The sequence below is a fragment of the Mauremys reevesii genome, linkage group 1 (assembly GCF_016161935.1).
Source record: "Mauremys reevesii isolate NIE-2019 linkage group 1, ASM1616193v1, whole genome shotgun sequence".
Lineage (NCBI taxonomy): Eukaryota > Metazoa > Chordata > Testudines > Geoemydidae > Mauremys > Mauremys reevesii.
In genome coordinates this window covers 221,248,322-221,274,615 of record NC_052623.1, presented here as the reverse complement: position 1 = coordinate 221,274,615, position 26,294 = coordinate 221,248,322, and the positions used below count along the sequence as shown (strand labels likewise).

The following is a 26,294-nucleotide window of genomic DNA, read 5'->3' as shown; positions in this document are numbered from 1 at the left end:
ATTAATGACTCATAACATATCACTGAGAGCATCATCTCCCTGCAGACTTCAAAAGGAAGAGATGGACTTTCAAGGAGGCAGAATTTATCCTTTGTCCTTCAATTTTCAGATTCCCTCTGATATTCTTTGTAGTCTGCTCCCTCTCCCTCAGCAGATCATCCTCTGATTCTCCTGGTGATGAGTGAGGGCTCTTCAGATTCCCATCTTCTGCTGTGTTTAAACTGTACTGTTTTGCTTAGATTGGAAAGGCCACACTCTGCCTTCACTAATACACAGAAAACTCCAGCTGAATTCACTGAGAGCTAAGCATGAGCAGCTAACGCCAGAATTTAACCAGAAGCTCCAGGTGGCCTGGACCATGTCTTTTTTATGTTTTGCACTGCACTAAGCACTGATCTTAATAATTAAATGCATGAATAAAGAAATAATCACACTCACTCTTTCTTCCTCTTTCATTCTCTCTCTCCCCTCTTCTTTCTCCCTCACCCCCTAAATATCCAGAACATGATTGAGGTAGGAGATATAGCAGATGGCCAGCCGGAGGACCTCAATCTTTGAGAGTTTCTTGTCCGGGGGCAGAGTGGGCAGCAGCTGTCGGAGCTCCCCATAGGCCATGTTGAATGCCTCCACCCGGCTTCTCTCCCGGGTGGCATGAGCTGAGCGGTAGTTCGCTGTAGCCCGCCGGCTCCGTCGTTTCTCCTCCCGGCTCAGACGCTGCAGGTTGGCTGCTCCCCCAGGCCTGGCATTTTCTCCATTTTCTGCTTTCAAGGCTGAGTTGTCCAGGAAGCAGCAGTCTCCCCTGAGGTCACTCCCAGTGAGGGATTCTTGGTCAGAGTCTGCACCCCAGAGAGGGTCCGAGAAATCCATCTGGTCCAGCATCATGTTCTTAACCAGGAAAGAAAAGACAAAATGTCAATGGCAGAATATAAAGGTATTCATGGAAGATAGATTCATGGAAGATAGATCCATTAATGGCGACTAGCCAGGATGGGGAGGAATGGTGTCCTTAGCCTCTGTTTGCCAGAAGCTGGGATTGGGTGACAGGCAATGGATCACTTGATGATAACCTGTCTGTTCATTCCCTTTGGGACACCTGCCATTGGCCACTGTCAGAGGACAGGATACTGAGCTAGATGGACCTTTGGTCTGACCCAGTATGGCCATTCTTACGTTCTTATGTCTTTCCAACCAAAGGAAATTACAGACAATGGAAATAGAATCACTGTGCCACACACTGAAATGCAGCTGTCCTGTGGGGTGGATTGCAGAAAACATTCAGCACCAGCATCACTACAGAACAGACCCAGGATGGGACCTCAAAAGTAACTTCTTTAGTTCCCTGCAGCAGGGTGAAAACAATTATCTCCACTAAACTTCAACCAGGACACTCTCATAGACACCTTTAGGCTTGTGGAAAATATAAATGGAATGCTATAATGACCATGAAGTCAGAAAATCAATTTTAAGTCTCTTCTGAGACACAGTGCCCACTGACTCCAGGCTGGGGTATTAGAGTCAGTATAGACTCAAGGAAAATGCCTGCTACTTAGTTTGCCACACCAGTTCCTGCATGACAGTGCCCCCTGGTATCACTGGGTTGTTCTCTTATAACACCGTCATCACTTCTTGTAGCATCCTGAGTTTAATGTGGAGATCTCCCATCTAAGCATGCTGCAGACCTGATCTTCCTTAAACTGTGAGATCAGAGCAATCAGAGCTGGTAAATTGTTATATTTATTTATTAAGTGCTTGACAATCTATATGATAAATTTTATATATATATATAAAGTCCTTGCCTAGCACAGCTACCAAAGACAGACAGAAAAGAGAAGCCACAGGAACCGAGATGTGAAAGTCTAGTATGATAATTCTATTATTTTAAATTTAATATTATATATTTATTATTTGTTGGGCTTATTATTGTGGCCATCACTGGAGAAGTGAGCCTTTAGTGGTTTTTAAATGAAGAGAGGATGGAGGCCTGCCAGACATGGGTTGGGAGGACATATCATGCAGAGGGGACAGCAGTGACGTAGGGTGCATGTGAATTGAACCCTAAGAACAATCAGATTTTCTCTATCTTGCACCTTTTATGTAAAGTGTTTCTTTGCCTGTCTGCTGGGGTGGTAGGGCCATAAGTCAACTCAAGATGCTACCAAGAGGCAGAAAAAAACATTAACTGAATTATCTTTACCCAAAGTCAAAGCAAGTATCAAAATGCAAACCCAGGCATTGGGCCAGATACAGTGAAACTAGCGCAGGGAAATATAAATTACTCAAAGTCCTTGCATCCTAGGGAAGATTCACTGCAAGGGATGTCAGGTCATGTTACCACCACCATCCCCCCTTCAGGTTTACTCTGGAGAGCCTGGAGCAGCTTCTCCTTACAGCCAGGGCTCCATAAAAGCCTCAGGAATGGAAGCTATTGAGAGCATATGCTGAATTAAAGCAGCCTTCAGCCACCCTGAGCAGGCCTCCTTCCTGGTACTGCACGGTTGTAGTTTAGTGTTGACCCCCTCTGTACCCACAGAAGGAGGATAGTTTAGGGTCACATGGCTCTGCCACCTGAGTCCTTTGGCACATTTCTGCTGATGGGGCTCTGCACCATGATTTATGCCAGTGCAAACAAAGTCTGAATTTAGCATATTGACCTCATCTATTCATCTTTTTCCATTTGACTTATAGGGACTAACCCGCTCTTTTCCTAGTGCATGTGCGTGCATGTGTGTTTATGTGTGTTTACATATGTAGCTGTGTTTGCATGCGCATGCATTTGTGTTTACATGTGTGTTTATGTTTGTAGGTTTGTTTGCCTGTGCATTCATGTGTATTTACATGTGTAGCTGTGTTTGCATTTGAATGCATGATATTTGTGGTCCTGGTTTTGTAAAAAACAAATAAATACATAAGAATTACACTCATCCTTTCATCTCCTCTTTCTACCTCCACCCCTCAAGGGCTAAGTCTTTGTTTTCTCAAAAGAAAACAAGAGCATCTCTCTATTGCCCCCTCCTGCCCCACTTTGCCTCCTTGCAAATCCCTTATCCACCTTCCAGTCCCCATCTGTCAGGCAGCCAGCAGCACAACATCACCATTTCTTGTGGCTATGTCAGCAGCATCATGGGCTAAGACAATAGAGCCAGCAACAAATACATTCCCCTGGGGACAAGCATCAGTAATGGGTCTGTAGAGGGAGGGGAATGGAGTTAAGGGGGAGAGAGAGGATTTACACTAGAAGAAAGAGACTAGAGGCTTGGTCCTGCTTCCATTGAAATGAATGGACAGCTTTGGCTATGACTTGCAAAGAAGCAGGACTGGGACCTGCGTTCCAAAGTAAGGACTAGATTCTGCTCTCAGGTACCACCATAGGGCCTAAGTGAGTTCTGTAGAATTGCATGGGTGCAATGACAGAATTATCTTGCCACTTCTCTAAATACCAGTTCAAACTCTATTATTCTTCCTTATCTGTGTGAAAAAAAAAATATTTTTTAAAAAAGCAGGTTTCCATTTTAAATTACAAGTTTAAATGATGCTTTCTTAATGGGATATTGTAGAGGTTTGTTTGTTTGTTTTATTTTCCAGCCTCTCAAAACATGTTTAAATAATTGTAGATGGGTTTTTTCTGTCAACCATGTTCATTAGCTGTAAATAATATTCAACTGCTTTTGCATCTGACAAGTACACAACAATATATTTAACAATGATCTGATTTAATTCCAATCTGCAATCCATAAGAAACCAACAGCATTAAATGACCTTAAATTAACTGCTATGGCTCACCTGTTTATGTGCTCTGAAGAAAATTGAGACTCCAGGCCAGGAGTTAAAATGAAATCAAATGTTATTTATTTTAGCCTTCTGCCACATCAGATGAAGAAAAACTGAAAACAAATTTCAAATAGAATTTAAAAAAAAAAACCCAAAGTGTGAAAAAAAAAATCTGTTTTATATAAAGCTTCTTTCAAATAAACGAGTTAATGTTTGCAAAGCATTTGGGAGCTATAAAGTGATAGTTAATACTAAGGACTCCTACAGATGGGAGAGAGGTGCTGTTTCATGTCTTGCCTTGATTGGAGGTTTATTACCCAGGATTATTTTCCCCCAAAATATGTTTTCTTCTTCTTTTCAATATAGCTGGTTAAAGTTACATTCACTTCCAGGTGCTCTCTAGTGCAAAACAAGGTGAGAAGTCTCCCTCAAAATAGAACTGAAATGAGCTAAAGGAATTCATTATTTTGCCCTTCTGATACCAAAAAAAGATGGTTGAGAGACTGGACTGGACTGGACTGAAGTGCTTCTTTGCTTCCAAGGAATGCTGTAGCTCTTTAAAGAACTGAGCAGAAATTCCTTTCTTCTTTGATCCAGGCTGATGTTAGCTCAACAAAGCTTTCTTGTGTCAGTGCTTACATCCGCATCACCACTGCTTCTGAATATGCAGAGGGTACCACATTCCATTCAGGCTTTCCTTCATTTGCCTACCTGCTTTATCATTGTATTCCTTTAGCACCACTACATTTTGTGTCAGGCTGGAAGATGCTGTTGAAAGATGATTAACGTTGGATTTCAAACAGGGCGAGTCCCATCTGGTGGCAGCAAAGTAGGATGAGTACAGAGAGAGGGCTCACTGCCTATTTGCTTTCCTGGGGCCAATGGACTCAGCTGGAAGATGATGTAAGATCTAGAAGGGAGGCTGAAAACTAGATGGAAAAATTCTTGTCTGATTCAAATGATATTTCGTGGCAGATCCTATTGGACAGCAAGGTAGCAGATATGAGCCACTTGCCTGTATCTGACATCTGTCACTGTGTCACGGTTTTCACAGCCCCCCCTCCTCAAACATTTTCACGGAAAACCAGACTAGTGATGGCTGTCAACAGCCCCCAAGATGTTTTCCCCTGTGCCCCCAGCTTTTCTCTTTCAATGACGAAGGGATGTCACACAATGTTAATAAAACCAGACAGTCCAATGAAACTGGAACATGGACCTGGAGGATTCTGTGTACTGACTGGCTGATGAATGCTATCAGCTAAATTGGATTATAAATAAAATATCAATTTATTTCCTTTGTCTCACACCCTGTAGCCTTAGAGGGATTTTCAGACAGCATGTATGGAGAGGGATTGCTGCAAGTATCCACAAAATGCAACTGCCTTTGGAGAGGGAATGCAGCATGCATTCCGCATCAGCAATGCCACATGACAGTTTAGGACAGAAAGTGAAAAACAGCTTCTCCAGCTGCAACTGAAAGGGGGAATTTCAGGATGACAGAATGTAAATACCTAACTTGGAATTTGGCCAGAAACACCAGGGCCAAGACCCTAGGTCTTGCAAAAGGTATATCATGAATGGCCAGCATGTGGCTGGGGCCTGGTTTTACCACTCCTGGAGAGGTGGTAATTACAGTAGCACAAGTCCCATATGCACCATGTAGGGGCTTGGCATCCAGGCTGACTCAGGCCTTCATCTACATGAGACAAATGGTACCAATTTTATTAAAATTTAATGAAATCAGTGCAGGCCCCCTTGTGTGGACACTCTTGTTTTTGTTTGAAAGTGCCTTTTCTCAATTTAGCTTCAGTTAAGTGCGCGCCCTTTGAGGGGTCTAGCAATCTGTGGGCTTCCTCAGACCTTGGGGAGTTGAAAGAGGCATCCTTTCTCTCTGAGGGTATGTCTACACTGGCGCAGTTGTAGCCCAAACTATAGAATACATATTAATTGTATTGATTACTTAAGAATTTTCAATAATCACTTTGAGGTTTGACAGGTTCTTGTCCCAAGGTCAGGCCCAGTATTATTAAAATTACTGTTTAGTTGGGAGCCCCAACATGCATAGTTGAAATAGTCACACTTTAGGAACCATTCTGTATTTACAATAGTTTATTAATACATTTAGCAAAGTCACAAACACTCTAGCCCAGCAAGGTAGCTAGAGATAATACAAAATGTACATCTGAAATCCATATACTCACACTTTTCCTTGCAGAACCACCAGAAATGATAGCCATTATCTTCCTCATCACCATCATCTTCCTCATCCTCACCAGTTGCCATCATCCTGGGACCTCCCAAGGCTACATGTCTCTCTGCCTCCCACACACAGACTGGGATACAGGTTTCATAATCAGTTACACTGATATCACTATGTCTAATGCATATTCAGTAGGGGTTTCTCCCTTCTTCCTTATTTGTATTTCCTCACCCTACTAATGTTGAGGTGCCCTTCTCCCATAGGTTAGTATATTAATAATTTCAGCTTATTATCAGTTACATCAATTTGTTGCCATAGCACTCTTGTGGTCAGACATCTGCAGATGTTCTATCCAAAAGCTGGTGTTAGCTCATTTTCCTGTCGTTGGCTGGTGTCGTTATGGACAAACTTTTCCCTTACACACTCTATTTCCAGTTCCTCAAAACTTAGGGGTGACTGCTGGGCCATTGATCTGTGCCAAAGTCCATAGGTCTCAAGCCTTACACTAACTGCTGAAGCCAATTCCTTACAGGATACAGGCTTGTAGGTTTCTTGAATTACTGTTGAATAAAATAAATGCTAAAGCTTTCCATGGTGGATGTTCTATGGGCTACATTGTAATGTGGAAATTCCAGCTGAAGTAGACATATCTGTACTAGTTCTAGGGCTCTAAAAATAGAAGTGTGTCTGTAGCAGCATGAGAGCCACCTGAGTATGTGTCTAGGGATTCAGATAGGATCATACTCCTCTCATGCCACTGTGGCTGCACTTCTATTTTCAGCATGATCTGCTTGAGCCGGAAATAACACCTTCCAGCGGTGGGGTAGGCATATCCTGGGGCAGAATGCCCCCAGTGCTCTTCTTAGGATGATACAGCTCCACACCACGGTCCCTTGGATAGCTAAACACAAAACCACCCTTTTCCTCCCCTCTGATGGGATACGTTTTTTATTCACGTCACTGAATGAATAAGCAGAATTTGTGAATCTGATTTGGTGGGTATGGTCACAATCTGCACAAAAGCTCTCCATTCCCCTTGCTGCTAATCCCTACTGGGAAAACAGGGAGGAAATTTTACATACTGATAAAAGAATCCTATATTCATAAGGTAGTATCATCCATATTAATGAGGGAGAGCTCTCTTCAGGAACTGCACTCTGATGGGAAGAATTTACATGCCCAAAGCCCTCTCTGGTTTCCAGCAGCCAGTTATACTCAGCGATATGCTACTGGGAAGAGAGCCACAGAGCAGGAGGGTATTTGTGAAACCTTTATTCATATAATTTATTTTTAATAATAATAATTTGCACATATATATTGTGTTAGTGTCAAAAATTTTGTGTGAGGAGTTATTAAAGGAAACCAATGACAAACCAATAGTGACAGTTACAAAGTTATTTATTAAATCTGTTAGTGAACTAATTGCCCCTTTAAAATAAACTCCTGTTGTATCTGACTGGAAATAACAGTCACATAGGAGCTTTCTGATTGAGTGGTGAACATTCCAAAAGGGTGGGATTTGGTAGCTGAAAATGCTGCTGATTCTTACCGAATGGTCAAGTCCCATCTCCTTCTGGCACCAGCAACAAAAAAAAAAGACAATTTCTGGGATTGCAGGCGAGAATTTTTGAACGATTGGACGCGGCAATGAGATTGGTCAGTGTAATGTGCTAAGCTGAGTGGCAGCAAATATTCTAGTTTTTCTTGTGTCTACAGCATCCCAGGATATGATCCTCCTGCTGCTGCTCATGCAGGCTTGGGCTAAAGAGCCCTTTGCTCTTAAATATAGGATTTGGGCTGTGCACAGCCATAGGAGTGAGTGTCTCCTGTTCTGAAAGCTGCACTGTCCCTTACGCTGTCTTGTTTTACTTGAAACCTTAAATGAAAAGAAACATTTTATTATCTATGCCAGTCTAAGGGCAAAGATCCCCTAGAATGGGGGGAAAGTAGCCTGTCCGTTGCATTTGCAGATGGCCCTGGTGGTAGTGGAGTTCATGTGGTGCAGTTGTGTAAGGGAGTGTAAGGATTTGAGAATACTTTAAAGGGAATATTCAGGTCCTGCAAATCACAGGGCTTTGTGCAGCTGTGGAAACAAGTCAAAGGTGAATCCACCTGAAATTCTTCTACTTTCTTGGTGAGGGAGGACCAGTGCTGCCGGTGGTACCGCAGCCTGGGAACTGCTGTACCAGCCATGGAGTGTTTTCAATACTGCTTCACAGCCTTAGATAGGGGATCCCATCACCCCACTCCCTGAGCAAAACCCCCTGCACTAAGACCGGCTCCTCTAACTTAGCATGGGAGGGAGGCCAGGACACCATGAGGGGCTGACAAGAGGCAGAGGTGGATGAGATAGGGCAAGGCAACATCAATAAGATTATACAATTACTCAGCAAAAGAGCTGGTGGTCTGCAAGCTTTGAGCTAGATAACTCAGCTGGTACCCCTCAGTCCTGACCTACACACATAAGCGCTGACTCTGTGGGTGCTCCAGTGCTGGAGCACCCACAGAAAAAAATTAGTGGGTGCTCAGCACCCACTGGCAGCTCCACGTCCCACCCCCCCTGCTCCAGCTTACCTCTGCCTCCTCTGCGAGCGCGCCACCGTGTCCTGCTTTTCCCCCTTCCTGCCCAGTTCTTGCACCGTGAAACAGCTGATTCATGAGGCAGGGAGGGAGGGGGAGGAGGGGGAATGCGGTGCGCTGAGGGAAGAGGCGGAGCCGGGGCAGGGATTTGGGGAAGGGATCCAATACAGACAGGGAGGGGGTGGAGTTAGGGCGGGGACTTTGGGGATGGGGTTGGAATGGGGGCGGGGAAAGGGTGGAGTTGGGGCGGGGAAAGGGGCTGGGGGCTGTGGGCACCCACTGGCGCCGGATAAAGTTGGCGCCTATGCCTACAGCCCTGTCCATCCAGACAATAATGGTGGGGGATTGGGACAAAGGAGACAAGAATGAAACAATGAGACAATATTGGTCAGCATGAGCAGCAGAGCTTTCAGCACACGTGTGGCCCAACCATTGTCAAGATTTTTGTAGGCCTCATGGCAAAGGAGACCTTTATTGAGGTACTATGAAGCGGAGGATGAGGTAGTTTTGCAGATATTTATGGAGCGCCCTCTATGTCTGCCTGTTATCTCTTGTCTTCTACTTAGATTGTAAGCTCTTTGTGGGCAGGGACCAACGTTTTGTTTTGTGTTTGTACAGCACTTATTACAATGGGGTTCTGGTCCATGGCTGGCTCCTAGATGCCACCATGACACAAATAATAAATAAGAATAAAAATGAGAGATTCCCAAACTATCTGTGACTTGTAACAGGTGATAAATAACTAGTTTAAGGGGTAGTTCCGTGCCTCCAAAACGGAGAGCATATTTTAATGCAAACATCCTTTAGTAATAATGAAATCTGAATAGGTTTCCTCATATTTTTCCACATGGCACTTTAATAATCCCTAAGGGCCTAGACCAGGGGTGGGCAAACTTTTTGGCCCGAGGGCCACATCGGCATTGTGAAACTGTATGAAGGGCCGGGTAGAAAGGCTGTGCCTCCCCAAACAGCCTGGCCCCTGCCCCCTCCCACTTCCTGCCCCCTGATTGCCTCATGGCGGGCCATGAACGCTCACGGAATTAACAATTTGGAGATATTCAAATAAACTCTAATTAATAAAGATACATTTTAGTGGAAATAAACATAAAACCTTACTTATTATTATAAATATAACATCATAACAATGTATTACAATAATTAAACCAAACTTACCCCTTTCCACACCCTCTTTGATTAATGTGAACAATGCAGCTGATCACCCTTTTTTACAATGGCATCAAAGTCCGGTGTCATTCTTGTTGTGGAAATCCGCAATACTGAGCTGAGATGCTGATCAGTTAACTGGGATCTGTAGCGAGATTTGTTATAATTCAGCAGGGAAAATGTTTGTTCACACACATAGGTGGATCCAAACAAAACAAGGATTTTCTGTGCCACCTGGTGGATATTTGGGAACTTTGTTTCACTTAGGGAGGCATAAAACTCATCCAATTTTTCTGAATTGTACTTTTCCTTCAAGGTGGAATCACACTGGAGATCAATGAGCTTCAGTTGTATTTCTTGTGGGGCTTTCTTGTACATCTCTACCCCGATATAATGCGGTCTCATATAATGCAAATTCGGATATAATGCGGTAAAGCAGCCCCATCCCCTGGAAGAGACGGAGAGAGGGAGAAGCAGAGCAACGGCGGCGCACTCAGGGAGGAGGCGGAAGCACAGCGGAGGTGAGCTGGGGTGGGGAGTGGTTCCTCTCCCTACCCTGATATAACACGGTGAGATTTTTTGGCTCCCAAGGACCACATTATATCAGGGTAGAGGTGTAGTCAAATGACAGTGGGCATGACACCAGCTCCAGTGTCTTCTCTATCTTCTCAAAGTCAGAGAATCGATGAGAAAATTCTCCGTGCAAGTCACTCAACATTGTGCTGTACTTTTCTCTCTGCTCTAGTGACACTTCCAAGTATTTCAGTGTTGGAAAGTGAGCGAAAACTTGGTCCTTAATTTGTTTTGAAAACAAGACTAACTTGGCTTTGAAAGCTGTCACACTAAAATACAATTTGTGTACAAACACATTCTTTCCTTGCAGGTTTATCCACACCAAAAGTGAGGTCGCACACCCAGTTTGAATTCTTTAATTCAGGGAAATCATTTTCTTTCCCCTGCATCTCCAGAAAAGTGCAAATTTCATTTCACAACTCCCACACTCGCTGCAATACCTTTCCTAGGCTGAGCTAGTGGACATTTGTATGATAAAGTAAGTCCTGGTGTTTGGCATCCTCTTCAAGAAGGGAAATGAATTGCTGATGATTAAATCCCCTCGCTCTTATGTAGTTCACTATTTTCACTACTGTGCAAACAACATGATCAATGTCCAGGACATTTTTGCAGAGGGCCTCCTGATGTATAATACAATGCAGAAAAATCACCTCTTTATCAGGGTCATCTTCTTTTACTTTGTCCTGAATTCTTTTTAAAAGTTCTACTTTTTTACTGTTAAATTTGGTGATTCATATGTGGTTACGTTTGACAGTTTACTCCGGGGAGCTTCAGATGTTCAAGGCACCCAGATACCCTCTCGTATAAATCCAATCCCTTAGTTGTTCCTTTCATTGATTCCATTGATAAAAATTCCTCTGGGATTTCAAATTTGTCGTCAATTCCGCTGACAAAAATTAGTAACTGTGCTGTATCTTTAATGTCAGTGCTGTCATCGAAAGCTAATGAAAACAATGTAAAGCCCTGTGCTTTCTTGTTCAACTTAGAAGCCAAATATTCATCAATCGCTTCTATGTGGCGAGTAACGTTCTCCGTGACAAACTAATGTTCTCAAATTTGTTTTGGTATTCCAGGCACAGCATGCCAGAAACATCAACATCTTTCAAAAACTCCCCTTCAGCAAAAGGCTTATTTTGTTTAGCAATTTTAAATGCCAGAATGTAACTTGCCTTTGTAGTGGCTTCCTGAATTGCAGATTGTCATAAATATACAGCTAAGGGTAGCATAAACTCCCTCTTTACCCTGTAAAGGGTTAATTCCTCTTTTACCTGTAAAGGATTAAGAAGCTCAGATAACCTGGGTGGCACTTGACCAAAAGGACCAATAAGGGGAGAAGATACTTTCAAAACTGTGGGGGAAGGGTTTTGTCTGTGTCTCCTGGTGTCAACAAGGAACCAGGGCAGGGAAAACACATCTCCCTAAAACATATCTAAACTAAGCATCTAATATTGCAGAAATAGTAAGCAATAGCAAAGAAATGCATTATGTTATCTTTTGTTTTAGCGTGTGAATTTTCCCTGTGCTGAGAGGGAGGTTTATCCCTGTTTTTGTAACTTTAAAGTATTGCTCTGTGTTTTTGAATCTTTTGTTGTTCTCTAAAGTACTTACCATCCTGATTTTACAGAGGCGACTCTTTTACCTTTTCTTTAATTAAAATTCTTCTTTTAAGAACCCAATTGATTTTTCATTATTCTTATGATCCAAGGGTTTGGGTCTGTGTTCACCTGTACCAATTGGTGAGGATATTATTCTCAAGCTTTCCCCAGGAAAGGGGGTTTAGGGCTTGGGGGAATATATTGGGGAAATAGACTCCAAGTGACCCTTTCCCTGATTCTTTGTCTAAATCACTTGGTAGCGGCAGCATACTGTTCAAGGCAAGGTGGAATTTGTGCCTTGGGGAAGTTTTTAACCTAAGCTGGTAAAAATAAGCTGAGGGGGTCTTTCATGCGGTTCCCCATATCTGTACCCCAGAGTTCAGAGTGGGGAAGGAACCCTGACACAGACTGTCGCACATAAATATTTTGCTGAGTTTTAAAGTTTGTGGCGAGCTGCTCAGCTTTTCTTGCCTTTTCCTCAGTTGTTAAATTGCTGCCATAATTAGGATGTTTTGTTGAAAAATGGTGATTCAAGTTGTACTCCTTGAACACCGTGATGCTCCCCTGACAAATCAAGCAAATAACCTTCGAGTTCATGTTTGTGAAAAAATATTTTGTATTCCATTCTTTGTTGAAAACCCGACACTCATTGCCCACTTTTTTTTTTTTTGCAGCATCCTTTTTTGAAAGGGAAAAGAAAATCCTAACTGCTGCCCTTATTTCAAACTGCTGTTTTACAAGAGGGCACGCACTGTGAAAAAACTGGGCCCTCTCTCTAGCCTGGGTTTGTCGGGTGTCAGTGGCCCTGACAATTTTGAGCCATGGCACTCTATCCCAGAATCCATGTGGACAAGAAGAGGCAGGTGTAAACTCACCTGTACCTTTATGCCCCAGCCTCCTCCCCCCCAAGTTCTTACTGTTGTACTTTGATTTCTGTTTGCACAGTTGTGTTCATTAAAAGTTTGTATATTAAGAAATTTTACCATGGTGTGGCGAGAGGACTCATGAGGGGTGGCACACAGGGGGCTTCATAGGGTGATACCAGAGACTCCCACAGGCCCTGCTAGCAGTGTGACACCAAGGCATCTGTGCCATGTGCAGAGGAACCCAGATGGGAGCAGCTGCAGCCCTGAGTGGTTTCCTTCCACTCCAGGCTCTCGAGGGTGGGGTCATAGGAAACAGGGAGGGGATTTGCCACGCTCCTGTGTAGGGGTGGTAAGGTCATACCTGAGGAATGTGGTATTTTGCATGCAGAATCTTCCCTGAAGATGGGGCTGAAAATGACTGCTCATCGCTCCACGCAGCAAGCCCCTGGTCCCCTCCACCGGAGCCTGGGGTGAAGAGCAGCAACCCCACAGTCCCGATCCCCCAGATGGAGTGCCGGGCAGAGCACAGCAAGCCCCCAGCCCCACTCCCCCAGCCAGAGCAGAGCAAGCCCCTGCTCCCCCTGCTCGAGCGTGGCAAGCCCCTCAGCCCCGCTCCCCCAGCTGGAGCGCTGCAAGCCCATGGCCCCACTTCCCTGGCTGGAGAGCAGCAAGCCCCAGGCCCCGCTGCCTCTGACCCTGCTCCCCCCGATAAAAACAGCCCGAGGGCCTGGCCTAGATGTACAAAGTGCTGTGCACCTCTTTAGAGATTCTAAGTTTCGAGTGGGCGCTTAGGGTACTCAGCACCTTGTTGCAACAGCCCCTAGACAACTTGATATTTGCTTGATACTGATGCCCTGCCCCATACAGTCATATTTCTGAACTCTGGCTCCAGGAATCCCTTCTCTGCATTAGCCTCCTGTCTCTACTTCACTGTGTGTATTCTGTAAGGTATTTTGTACACAAGGCACAAGAATTTTTAGCCATTCCAGACTTTCAGCTCAGTGGAGAGAGCTGTGCTGTCCTCCCACACCCAGGCCTTGCCAGCTCCTTTACGGGATAGTCTGATAAGTAAATGCCAGTGGTTTTATGAAATCTTGTATAGGAACAAAAATGAGCTTATTCAATTCCCTCTTTTGGTTCTGTGAATCCCAAGAAAAGGAATATGAGTAAAGAGTCCTAGCCAGAGGTCTTGTGCTCCCATATAGCTGAGATCACTTACTGGTAAATGACATTCAACTACATTTGACAACCAATTTTAAAGATGGCATTTCCTGTGTTACCCTCTGCCCCCTTACTTCTTTGATGCTGCATCACAGCCACCTTCTTTCCAGCTAAAGGGAAATGTGCATTAATGCTGCTTCAAACTGTTCACAGGGTCACCACTGAGAGATGAGACACTCCTTCCAGGAGTCAAATGCACCATTCCTGTGGCATTCCCAGCTCCTGCTGGCGGCAGTAGGAGCAACTTCAATTGAGAATCAAGACCGAGCCTCCATATGTTGGCACAGACCATTAGTATCTAGAATATCAGATCTGGCTTCTGCAGTATTTCTAATCCCTTGCTGGCTTAGGGCCCCTGAAAACAAGAAACTGGCATAGGTACATTGAACCCAGCTCTCTAGCCTGGCAGAACAGAGCACTAATGGCTATGACACTGTGTTTGGCTTCTGAAGCACTGCCAACAGCCCTTTGAACATACTTAGTTGTGCTAGCTAATCCCAACATACATGGACCAGGTCTATCATGTTCCCTTTAATTCTTGATTCCTCAGATACTGATGTCTGCCCTGGATCCTTTTCACAGAGACTATATCAGAGTGCCATTGATCCACTGTAATATATCACTGCCCATGCCTAGAGCAGGAGAGGTACCATGTAAAGCCAAATCTGCATCACTCCTGTCACTGACATATTAACTATTTATTATATAGAACAAAGGAAGCATGACAAAATATACTTCACCAGCTCTTTCTTGCTGTCTATCTTCAGAAATTGGGAGCCCTGAGTAAGGCAATAATCTGTTCTCTCCTGCCAAGATTTCTGTGCATTTGAAAAGTGGTAACAGTCCTGTCTCTGCTGCATCCATTTCTCTGGGCAATGGGTGCTTTTGTTGCATTCAAAAATGCATGCATTGAGAAATTGACCATTACAAGTAAATGAAAAAAGGGAGGTAGAATGAAAGTTAGAACTCAGCCCTATCTACATAGATATTTGTATAATACAGGGTGATGTGGGAGCAAAGGTTTTTGGGTTTGTTTTTTTTTTGCAATGATTTGGGACTGCCACATTATTCATAAGTGGCCAGATGAGCGCAAAGAAGCACACTATCATCTTGTATTTTCTTTATGTTAGGGAAATATTCTTGAAGAAATGTTTAAGGATATTTTATTTTTCTTTATTGAGATTATTTCATGTATCTCTCTGACTGCTTAAACCTTTTGCTTTCATTACCATGAGGTCAACTGTGCAGGGTTCAGAAGAAGCCAGCTAAATTTCTATTCAAAACCCTTCAAAAACCTTTTCCATAGATAAATATTTCATGACTTCGAAGGCTGATTTCTCAGGACCTGCTAGGACTAAAAGGAAGTGTTGTGTGCCCCATGGGGAAGCTGGGAGTCTCCCAAAGGTATAAAGCTCTCATTAGCTTTGCAAGGAGGTGAGATATCAGACTTTAAATCTGTTAGAGACAGGGGCGGCTCTTTGTATTTTGCCGCCCCAAGCACAGCAGTCAGGCAGCTTTCGGAGGCATGCCTGCAGGAGGTCCACTGGTCCCGTGCCTTCGGTGTACCCGCCGTCGAATTATTGCTGAAGCTGTTGGACCAATGGACCTCCTGCAGGCATGCCGCCGAAGGCAGCCTGACTGCCACCCTCACGGCGACCGGCAGGCTGCCCCCCGCAGCTTGCTGCCCCAGGCACGCGCTTGGTGCGCTGGTGCCTGGAGTCACCCCTGGTTAGAGACAAGGTAGGCAAGGTAATATTTTGTATTGGCCCATCTTCTGTTGGTGGAAGGTACAAGCTTTCAAGCTACAGAGTTTACACAGGAGTAGCACCACTGATTTCATATATTTATTCAGAAACCTCCTGAGAAGAAACCTCTGGAATGGAAGCTTAGCAGGAAGGTTTGGAATTGTCTGAAGTTCTGGGCGCAGCACCCAGGGGCGGCTCTAGGATTTGCGCCGCCCCAAGCAGGGCGGCACACCGCAGGGGGCGCTCTGGCGGACGCCGGTCCCGCGGCTCCGGTGGACCTCCTGCAGATGTGCCTGCGGAGGGTCTGCTGGTCCCGCGGCTCCGGTGGACCTCCCGCAGGCACACCTGCGGATGCTCCACCGAAGCCGCGGGACCAGCGGCCCCTCCACAGGCATGCCCGTGGGAGGTCCGCAGGAGCCGCCTGCCGCCCTCCCCGCAGGACGCCGCCCCAAGCGTGTGCTTGGTGCGCTGGGGTCTAGAGCCAGCCCTGGCATCATCATCAATGGGTCTGGGATAGATAGATAGATAGATAATATAAGATCTTTAGGGAGCTTTATGTTGGGTGGAGTACATTATCTAAGGTGAATGAACTTCATGGTTGTTGGAGGAGTCATGGTATTCGTATAAAGATTGATTGTTGAAGATAAAAGTACAATTACATTCTTATTGTGCAATTAAAAAAAATCAACCAACCAACAAAAGCCCCTCTCTCCTTCAAAACATACTGAAAAGATTCCCCACCCAAAAAACTATGAAATAAAAAAATCAAGATATATGAATAGCGTTCTAAGCAACCACATTTTTCTGTTGGTCTGATGTTTTGTCCTCTCTACATTCACACTTTGGTGTCCTTGAACACACTTGTCATATCTCATGATACTCTTGTTGAGTAATTTATTAGCAAGACAGCACTCTATCAGCTGGTTGATTACAGAAAAAAAATCTTAAAATTATTATGTGCAAAATAAAAATAAAAATTGGCCAATTCAACCAACTTTAGTAAAGTGAAAACAGTGCTTTTAAGGGAAAGAGTAGGAGTTATAGCTCGGATGCAATATTTTTTTATTCCACAGGGTGGCAGCTGAGCATATGTTTTAAATCAGGGACCATGTGTTATCATTTATAAGATCAAGTGTTATAATTTCCTGTGCTGGGTTAAAATAGGCATAAATGAGAGCAGAATCAAGCCCATAGTGTTCTTATAGAAACAACTGACCACCCTATACATTTCCTGTGCAGAATCTTCGAGAGGTTTTCACTGAGGGCTCAGAAATAATCTCTCTGCTGGAAGAGGTTTTCCAGTATTTCCTGTTGCTGAGTGACGTTTTCCACAGTTTAGTTTTGCTGGGTGAAGTTTGCCTGCTGTCTGCTCTGATCACTGAATAAGAAAAGTGGAAAACTTACATTCAAACTAATGTCTCAGCAAAATGAGTTACTGTAAAATAAACTGAAGTTTTACAAATCCTTTAATTCAGATTCTTTCCAACAGTAAAAACAGAAGCAATTAATAACCTGATAATGAATAGTGATTAGGAGATAATTAGTAATGGGTTCTTGCTACAGCAGAATATGCATTTATTCTCCAATTAATAACGTTTTGCGGATTCATAAGCATTTTCTCAACTACCTAGCAGTTGTCCTTATAAAATGATATAACCCTATGAATAATAACAGGTCATGTCTATGCTAAGAGTGCTTTACAGACCTAGGAATACTGAGATACTATATCATAAAAGTACTTCTAGAGTGGGTGCAGCTATACTTGCAAAGCTGCCCTTTTACCAGGACAACAGAACCCCTATTTTATGAACCAATGGAGACTGAAGAGTTCATAAAGTCCTAAAGTTCATGAAATTTAACCTTTCAAAATTACAGGAACTGTGGTATATAAATTGCACTGCATCACTGTCTTTTTGTCCTTCAGACGATGACAAAGTGATTTCAAGTGTATTGGAGGTATCATAATGTGAAGAGATATCATCTTGTTCTTCGTCAACATCACTTTCCTTATGTGATTATTTTCCCCTGTCAGGAAAAATGGTTCATATAATCATTCATTCAGAAGATTTTTCTAGCGCCCCTCTCCTGAGGGAAGAAAGCTGTACTGGTTAAAGCACAGTTTTGCTGGTATAACTGCATCAGCTATACTAGGGGCTTTGGCCGCCCACAGCTATGTTGGTTACAAATCACACCTCATCACACTCTCGATTGACATTCCTATGCCAGCAGAAGTAGACCTGGCCTGTAGTGTAGACCTGGTCCATAGTGTAGGCCTGACCTGTCTATTCACAAAAATTTGTGTGAATAAAGGTGTTTTTTTTTTAAATTATTCAGTTAGTTCTAATCATTACTATTGTTCTATTCAAGAGTTTTCTGTTTAAATGACAATTTAAACCTCAGAGAAAGGACTAGAATTCTATGCATACCAACAAGTCTTTGAAGCAGTTAGATGCCATATAATGAAGGCCTTTTTCTAGATAGGTCCTGAAGCTTTGGAAAGATTTTTATAAATAATTTTGTAGCTTCAGTAAACATAATGTTTATTGCCATTCTTTTGTTTCTAACTTTGGTAATTTAATTACATTCTATCTACTTACATTCTGGTGTATCTAGATACTTATATGGCCCTTATTAATGTCATATCCAAGCATATCTCAAACATTAGTGAATTTGCCCTTGTAACACTTCTTTTGAGGCAAAGCAATATTATCCCCATTTTGTGACAGAAAAACTGAGGTGCAGGTGGCTAGATTCTGATATCCTTACTCATACTGAGTACTCACTGGTTACACTCATTGAAATTCATGGGAATACTTGTGGAGTAGGGTACTACTCACTATGAGTGAGTGGATCAGAATCTAGCCTTATGGATATATGTGGATATACAGTAACTGACAGTAGATTTAGGCCCTTGTTGTCTTTCTCTGATGATACCTGCATTTACAGTTGGCCACAGAGGATCCCCAGAATCAACACAATGAGCCACCCTGGAACAGGAGAATCTAAGTGAAAGGAAAGGGAAACAATGATACAGAAAGACAGTCAGGCTTAGCCCCCATCCCGAAAACCCTGAATTAGGCCAGAATTTATCTGGGTAGTTCCAGGATTCTAAGGCCACCCAAACTGGACTGAAAATCTGCTTAATATTAGCTGTCATTAATGGGACACAATACAAATATCCAGACCAAGTATGCATTCAGGTGCCAAGTTTTTGGCACTCAGGTTGGCCATCATGCCTAGCAAAGGCATATTACATTAAAAAAGAAAAAAATAAAGCCAAGTGCATTCAAACCTGCTACTGCTGTGATTGTCATGAGCAAAGCTTCATAGGCGTGCAAGATGAGGTTTGTCCACACACAGCCAAGCCCAGAACCTAGAGTCAGGAGCTTGTCACATACAATATCTTTGATGCTGGTTCTGCAGATTTTTGACTCCTCTCCTGCTCTGAAGCAGTGTGACATTTCAGGACAGAGTAGGTGGCCCATTCACTTGACTCTGCTGGATGACAGGAGAGACACATTAGCTTTTGCTTAAATGGATGGGTGATGAAATTAGATGAAGAACCGATGAGTCTATGAAAAACTATCAACAATAAATGTGGAATATCAGGAATTTTCACTAAGGAAGCGTTATACCATAATACAATGGTCTGTAAAGGGCTGGAATATTGGGATGAACAGACGTAAGCAACTGTAGTCCTATGTTAAATCAAGTCATGGGACATTCTGTTGTGTGTATGTCTCATAATTTATTTTTCTGATAGCTGGCCCTTTATTTCTTTATACTTTAATTAAACTACCAGGGTTACAAATAGATTTCAGAACTGAGTTATCATTAATGTTCTTCTTATAGAAAAATCTAAAAGTTGTTTTACTGACAATGTTTCACTGTGCAAAACTTAGCTAATCTTTAGGGAAAACTAGTTATACCCAACTTATAGGAAAGTTGGAGGCGACAGACAGGAGGAGGCAGAGACCAAGATTTAAAACAAATAAGAGCCTAAAGTGAGACTCCTAAAACTGTATTTAGGCAGCTGTAAGATTTTCAAAAGACCTGAGCACCCAGCAGCTCCCACTGACCTGAGTGGAAGCTATTGGGTGCTCGGCACCTTTGAAAATCAACCAGGTGCTTAAATGAGAATTTAGACCAAATTTGTGCTCCTGTTTTTAGAAATCTTGGCAATTTGCAAAACTGGGTCCAGGCTTATATCTTGAACCCCGACCTCTCCAAAGTGTGAAGGTGCTCAGATCTGGGGTTCTGGTTTGGGCCTATTGAATACATGAACATCCAAACAACATTCACTGAAACCTGCAATAAGAAATCCCTCCAATAAGCAGAGCTCTGCCAATATGTCCAATACAGTTTTGTCCAACCTTTAATTTAAAACACACTTGGTAGCCTCTTGGATAGCTGCTAAAACTGTTTTTGCTGTATGTCAGAATTCTGGGTTTATTTACTAAATAGTAGCCGACCAGCACTCCAGAGTTTAGGATTCCATGGCTTCATTGCAAAGCTTTCAGAACATTGCATCAAACTGGAGACACCTCACTCTGAGAATGATGTCAACAAATTAGTAATGTGCTTGTGACTGATAGGAAATAAAAGTACTGGTATGGCACCGCAGCCAGGCGCAGCCTATAGCAGCAAGCCTTCAAGCAGGGGTTGACGGATTTGGGCTCAAGGGCTTGCACTACCACACTAAAAATAGCTGAGTAGACAGTGCTTTTACATTGCAGCTCAGGCTGGAGATTGGGCTTTGAAGTTCACCACAATCCCTAGGCTTTAGCGTCTGAGCTCCAGCTTGGCCACAATGTCTATGCAGCTATTTTTAGCACCCTAGCATGAGCCTGTGAGCCCAACAGACTTGGGCTCTGAAGGTTGCTGTTGTGGACTGCGTAAACATACCCATAGTGGCTTAGGAGCCCATATTCCATTGACTTTTTAAAATTTCACATAAATTCTACATTTAAGATCTATAACCTCAAGAATTATGTGATACAGTTCAGAGAAGATGTCAGACTATGCACAGGCACCGACTTTCAGCTTTCCCCGGGGGTGATCCAACCCTGCTCCGCCCCAAAGGCCTGTCCCCACTCCATCCCTTCCCCCCAGGCCCCACCTTTGCCCCACCTTTCCCTCTGCCTTTTCCCCTGCTCTGCCCCCTCCCCTGGGCTCTGCCTCTGCCTGCCTCTTCCTAACTCTGCTCCGCCCCCTTCCCGAGCATGTCCCCACTCGCTCTGCCTCTTCCCATCCCTGTTCCTCAGCAGGAGCTGATTGGTGGGGCCTACCAAACAGCTGATCGGCGAGTGGCTGGTGGGTGCTGAATACCCACTTTTTTTTTTCTGTGGGTGCTCCAGCCCCGGAGCACTCATAGACTCGATGCCTATCAGATGATGAAGAATATAATAATAGTATGTACAAAGCAAGGAGCTTATAAGTATGGTACCTTTGTTCCTTGTGTTTCTGCATCTTAATTTCCTCTGCTTCTCAGGAGTGTGAAATTTCAGGTCCATATAGGTCACTGCCTGCTCACTCATTTCTGATATATTGTAGGCTAAAAATTTTAGACTGCATACAGATGGGGTCAGATGTCAGAAAGATGACAAGTTTTTAAAATGCCGTAGACAGACATTAATATATTTGTGACTGTGGTTGTTTGAGGGACTATAATGAGAATAAGCAATCAAGGCAAACTGCAAAGAATAGGGCAAACATAGACAATTAGTATCTACTTCTGATTATTTAACAATACAGGCCTACATTTCAAGAACTCTAGTCAGTTTAACTTGGTTTTGCTAACTGTCTACAAGGAATGCCCCTGTTAACCATTTCAATGCTCCTCTAATATGTCCTTAAAGGTTGCTTTCAGATCAACCAGCCTGCTGGTTGCTTAACCCTCATTTGCTCAGTGCCACAATATTTAAGTGTGAGATTCCTGATTACTAATGTCAAAGACTGTGTGATACAGTTTAGGGAAGATGTTCATCTATGGAGAACAAAATAATAATGAAATGGAATAAGGATCTTTGCAGCTGGCTTTATTAGATTTTTTTTTCTTCTGTTGCTTGGGAGACTGACATTGCAGGTCTACAAAAGTCACTGTCTGCTGACTCATTTCTGGTGGGGTATAGGATAGACATTTTAGACTTGGTTTTAGTGGATTAAGGTAAGAGATGGGATTTGATGTGAAGATGACAGTTGTAGCGGAGAAGATAACAACAGAGAAATCACATCCAAATGTGATGGGTCCAGAGGCAATGCTTATTTTTCAGCAAGTATAAATTAGTTCTCTGCTTAAATCTCTCCCACATTTACAAGGAGGAATAATAAGGCAAGAATGGGGTTTCAATAAACTTTGTAAGAACACTTCTTGTTATTCAAAAGCAGGTATTGCCTTTGAGAAGGTAGAGCTTCACAGCTGGTAGTCACAGGAGATTGGTAATACTTTAAAATACTCTAAACTGGGGAATTTTATGATTATGTATTGTTTGTTTTCTTGTTGTACACACAAAAATATAATGCTGCAAAGAACTGGTAATACTGTTAGTGATGAACACTATTCATTAAGAGCTTAGACCCTTGTTTAAGTTAATGAATTGTTTGTGAATGGATCCTGACTTTCTTCAAGTGTACTTCTTATTCATTAAGCATTTGCCAACTAGCCGAAAAGAATCATTGTCAGCCTATGAGTCATTCATGAACTCTTTTTGTCTCAACTATTTGCTATTTATTTTTCGTATTGTGTGGCTGTTCCCTTAAATTTCATGGTATTGTTTCTGATCTCTAATTGGATGACTACAACATTTTAAACAAGAGAATAACTAATGTATGGTGAATAAAAAACAATGAATTTTAGTAAAAAATTTCAAGTAATTATTCATGATAAAATCGGTGCAATTTGGGGGATTAATGAACATTTTCATGAATACTTGGATGTCATCCAAATACTCATGAATGATATTATGCTACAAATCAAAGCAAACTGCACTCAACACTTCTATTCACAAATATATTCATGGATCAGGTTTTTTAAAAAGCTTAAGTCATAATGAGGAGAGGACCTTGCTGACTGAGATTTTGTTTCATTTGCTGATAAAATAATGGATTTGCTCTATCAGTTTACACGGAGTCATCACGTAATCCTAGAACAGTCTGGTGTGTAGGTCTCGGGGCATATTGGCTTCAGCAAAATGTTAACAAACTGGATGGAGTTCAGAGAACAATACAAATGACTAAGAAGCAGGAGGGATTGACTTGTGATGGTGAGAAGGGTGTAAATGCCAAACAATATATTTAGGGTGGTGCAACAGGGTGATCACCCACTCCTGCCTGGAAGGGCTTAAAACAGCCCTTGGAGAGGGCTGGGGTAGGGGAAATGCTGGGCTGATTGGGAGGCAGCCTCAGCTGTGGCCATGCCCCAGACAGACCCAACTGTCCCTATAAAAGCCAGGGAAGCCAGGAGCAGGAGCTCTCTCTCTCTAACCTGTTGAGAGGGAAGGACCTGGCTGCTGGGAGCATACCAAGGTACCTGAGGTGTAGCAGGGCTGGGGGAAGGCCAAGGGAGCTGGGGAGCTCTGCCCTGGAAACCCCTCAGGCTGCGGCCTAGTAGAAGGCCAAATAGGTATTGGGGATACAGGGGGCAGCCTACAGGGTTAGGCAGAGGCAGCATGTCCAAACCCTCCTTGCCTGTGATGAGTGGCATTTACACTGCAGTCTGCCCCAGTGAATGGGGGCTCAGTGATGACTAGCAAGACCATAGACTGAGGTGAAGTGAGGATAGTGGGTGGGGGTTCCCCGGCGAGGGGAGACCCAGTGACTGAGGGGTGTACTCCCAGGGGGCAGCACCCCGGTGTGAAAGGGGCATCAGGGTCCAGGAGGGACTCGGGCCCAGCAGCAAGCAGGACATCGGCCTGCAGAGGGTGCTTTGATGGTTGCAGAGCTAATTCCCAGAAGGTACCAGCAGGAAGTGCCACAGGGGTGATTCCCACATCATTATAGGTGGTTTTAGGGGAGGTATGTCTACACTGAAAATGCTACAGCTGCACCACTGTAGTGCTTCATCGTAGACACTCACTGCAGTTACAGAAGGGGCTGTCCCATCACTGTAGTTTATCCACCTCTTCAAGAGGTGGTAGCTAGGTTGATAGAAGAATTCTCCCATGGACCCAGTGCTGTGTATACTGGGGGTTAGGTTGACATAGCTACACTTCTCAGGGATGTGGATTTTTCACACCCCTGAGAGATGTAGCTGTGCTGGTACAAGTTTTTAGTGTAGACCAGCTTGGGGTATTGTAGTGCAGAGTCCTGTACTCTAAGTTGCCTAAGGAAACAAAAGTCTAACTCGGTTTGTACACAAAATTGTTCATAATAGTCAGCCAAAGTTGTAGGCGGAATGACCGACACAAATTGGATTGACTACATTATAAGAGCTACGTTCAATGGACTTGGTAAAGCTTGGCATGAGAACAAGCTAAAAGATTCCAGCAATGGGAAGAAATGTTTATCATTCAAATCACCAGAGTGTATTTGGCCTGTTAATGAGGTGAGATTGTCACCCCTTTTTGGACATTGTTTATCTGGGTATCACTAAAGACGAGCAGTGGGACACACAGATTGGAAGTAGTGAGCTTTCCTAGGATGGCTTTCAGCCCCACCATCTCCCGGACCCCAGGATCCATCATGACACAGAAAGGCCTTTATTGTCGCCCTCCTGAGAGAGGTCCTTACTAGATTGGACCAGAGACAGAGAACCAGATATCTCTACCTCCACCAGCTCCAGGTAAAGGCCAAACAGCATCTGGGATGTGAGACATGGGTTTCTGCTGTCTTCTGTTCCCTCACATGTCATTTTCCTTTCCCACTTTATTTCTCTTCTTTCCTAGCTCTTTCTTTTTGCTTGTCTCATAAAAGTCTGGCTCAACCTGCACAGATAACTCCACCTCGTGTAACACTGCTGTGAGTCTCACACGAGAGGCAACTAAAAGCAACATCTTAACAGTCCAGATCTTGCCAGGTCTTACAGTGGCCAAACCATACCATGTGCTGGGCCTGTGTAACTTCAGCAGCAAGGCTGCAAGTAAAAGTCAGCACTGGAGATAGAAACTGCATTTCCTCTCTTTGCTGTTCTTTACTCTCCCCTTCATATATGTATGTCTTGTATTGTCTTAAAGAAAACAGGATTAGACTTTAACAAGCAACAGCTCCAGGCTACCTAAATTAAGCTTTTCTCTTTTCCCTCAAAAAGACAGCTAATACAATCTTTCAATACAATCTAAGAAAAACCCTTCCAAAACCAAAAAACCTCAAACAGGTTTTCCCTAGAAAAGACACTGTACAGCTAAATGGAAAAAAGTGATATTGTTAAAATGAAAGACTTATTAAAAATTTTACATTTCAAATGCTTTGAATAGAAGGTGAAAAAGATTTTTAATGGTGATTGTTACAGTGGGAGACATCAATGGACATGGAAATGGATCACACTTAACCATTTAATGTGGTAACAGTGAACAAAGGTTTTATTGACATCTTCTCTTGCTGGGCCTGAGACACTGCCTTATCAACACAATGGTATCATTAGTTGTAATAGGAGGTAAGGTAGGGCAGACATAACAACTGGAAAGTAAATTTAGTGTAAAACAGAACAGATTTAATCCACTGCAGGCATTTAAAAAAAAAATGGTCTGCTTCTTGTAGCTTTTGGAACAGATTCACTTCCTCACCAACCCTGACATATAAAATATTTGAGCCTCTCTTCTTACTAAGCTCCCTTGCTCTTATAAAGGCTGATCTCTTTTCAACCACATCTTTTGCAAAATCTTGAAAAATCATTATCTTATTTTGTGGTTACCCCTAAAACAGTTCTTTTTTTTTTCTCGTTCCATGAGCTAGCTGAATTATTTGTTCTTTCACAGTGAATCTGAGAAATTTGGCAGTCAGTGCATGAGTTTTGGCATTTGAGCCAGGGGGACCTATGTGCTGTCTCTAAATCAAATTTAAAATAATCTGGCAGGATTTTGTGAAAGGATTCAGGGAAAAGATTCTCAGACAGTGGTCCCCATGCTGTGGTGCATGTCCCCCCTAGGGGGGGCAAGGAGGAATGTTATGGGGGGCATGACAGGGGCCAAGCCAGCCCCCAGAGGGGCTGGGAAGGAATGCCACTCAGCCCAGCACCACCCCCAACTCTACTCCGGCTCCAGCTCCCGGCTGCTGCTCCATTCCCAGCCCTGCCACCAGACTCTGGCCCCCTTTGCTCCTAGCCCTGACCCTGCCCCGGCCACAAACCCTTCCCCAGCTGTAGCCATGGCCTCAGTCCCTGGCTCCTAGCCCACCCATGGCTCTACACCCAGCTGCGGCTCTGCTCCTAGCCATGGCCACAGCCGCAACCCTGCCAACAGCTGTGGGCCCCCTCCGGTCCCAGCCCTGGCCCCTCTGCCAACCGCAAACCCAGCCTCGGCCCAGCCATGGCTCAGACCCCAGCCCCGGCCCTGGCTTCCAGCCACAGCTCTGGTGTGTGTGTGTGCAGAGAGGTGTGGCGGGGAGGTGCTGACAGGGTAAGAGGGGGTGCGAGGTAAAAAGATCGGCG

The 26,294-nt window shown here is 43.7% G+C and overlaps 1 protein-coding gene across 1 annotated transcript; it reads right to left on the bottom strand.

Annotated features, from left to right (window-relative positions):
* Positions 1-203: 203 nt before the first annotated feature.
* Positions 204-6,082, bottom strand: LOC120395374 (helix-loop-helix protein 2-like). The gene is made up of 2 exons (XM_039519726.1): positions 5,970-6,082; positions 204-885 (listed from the first exon to the last, which is right to left on the bottom strand). Exons 1-2 carry the CDS (start codon positions 6,033-6,035, stop codon positions 490-492), a joined length of 462 nt encoding a protein of 153 aa, XP_039375660.1. The 5' UTR covers positions 6,036-6,082; the 3' UTR covers positions 204-489.
* Between the last annotated feature and the right edge of the window lie 20,212 nt (positions 6,083-26,294).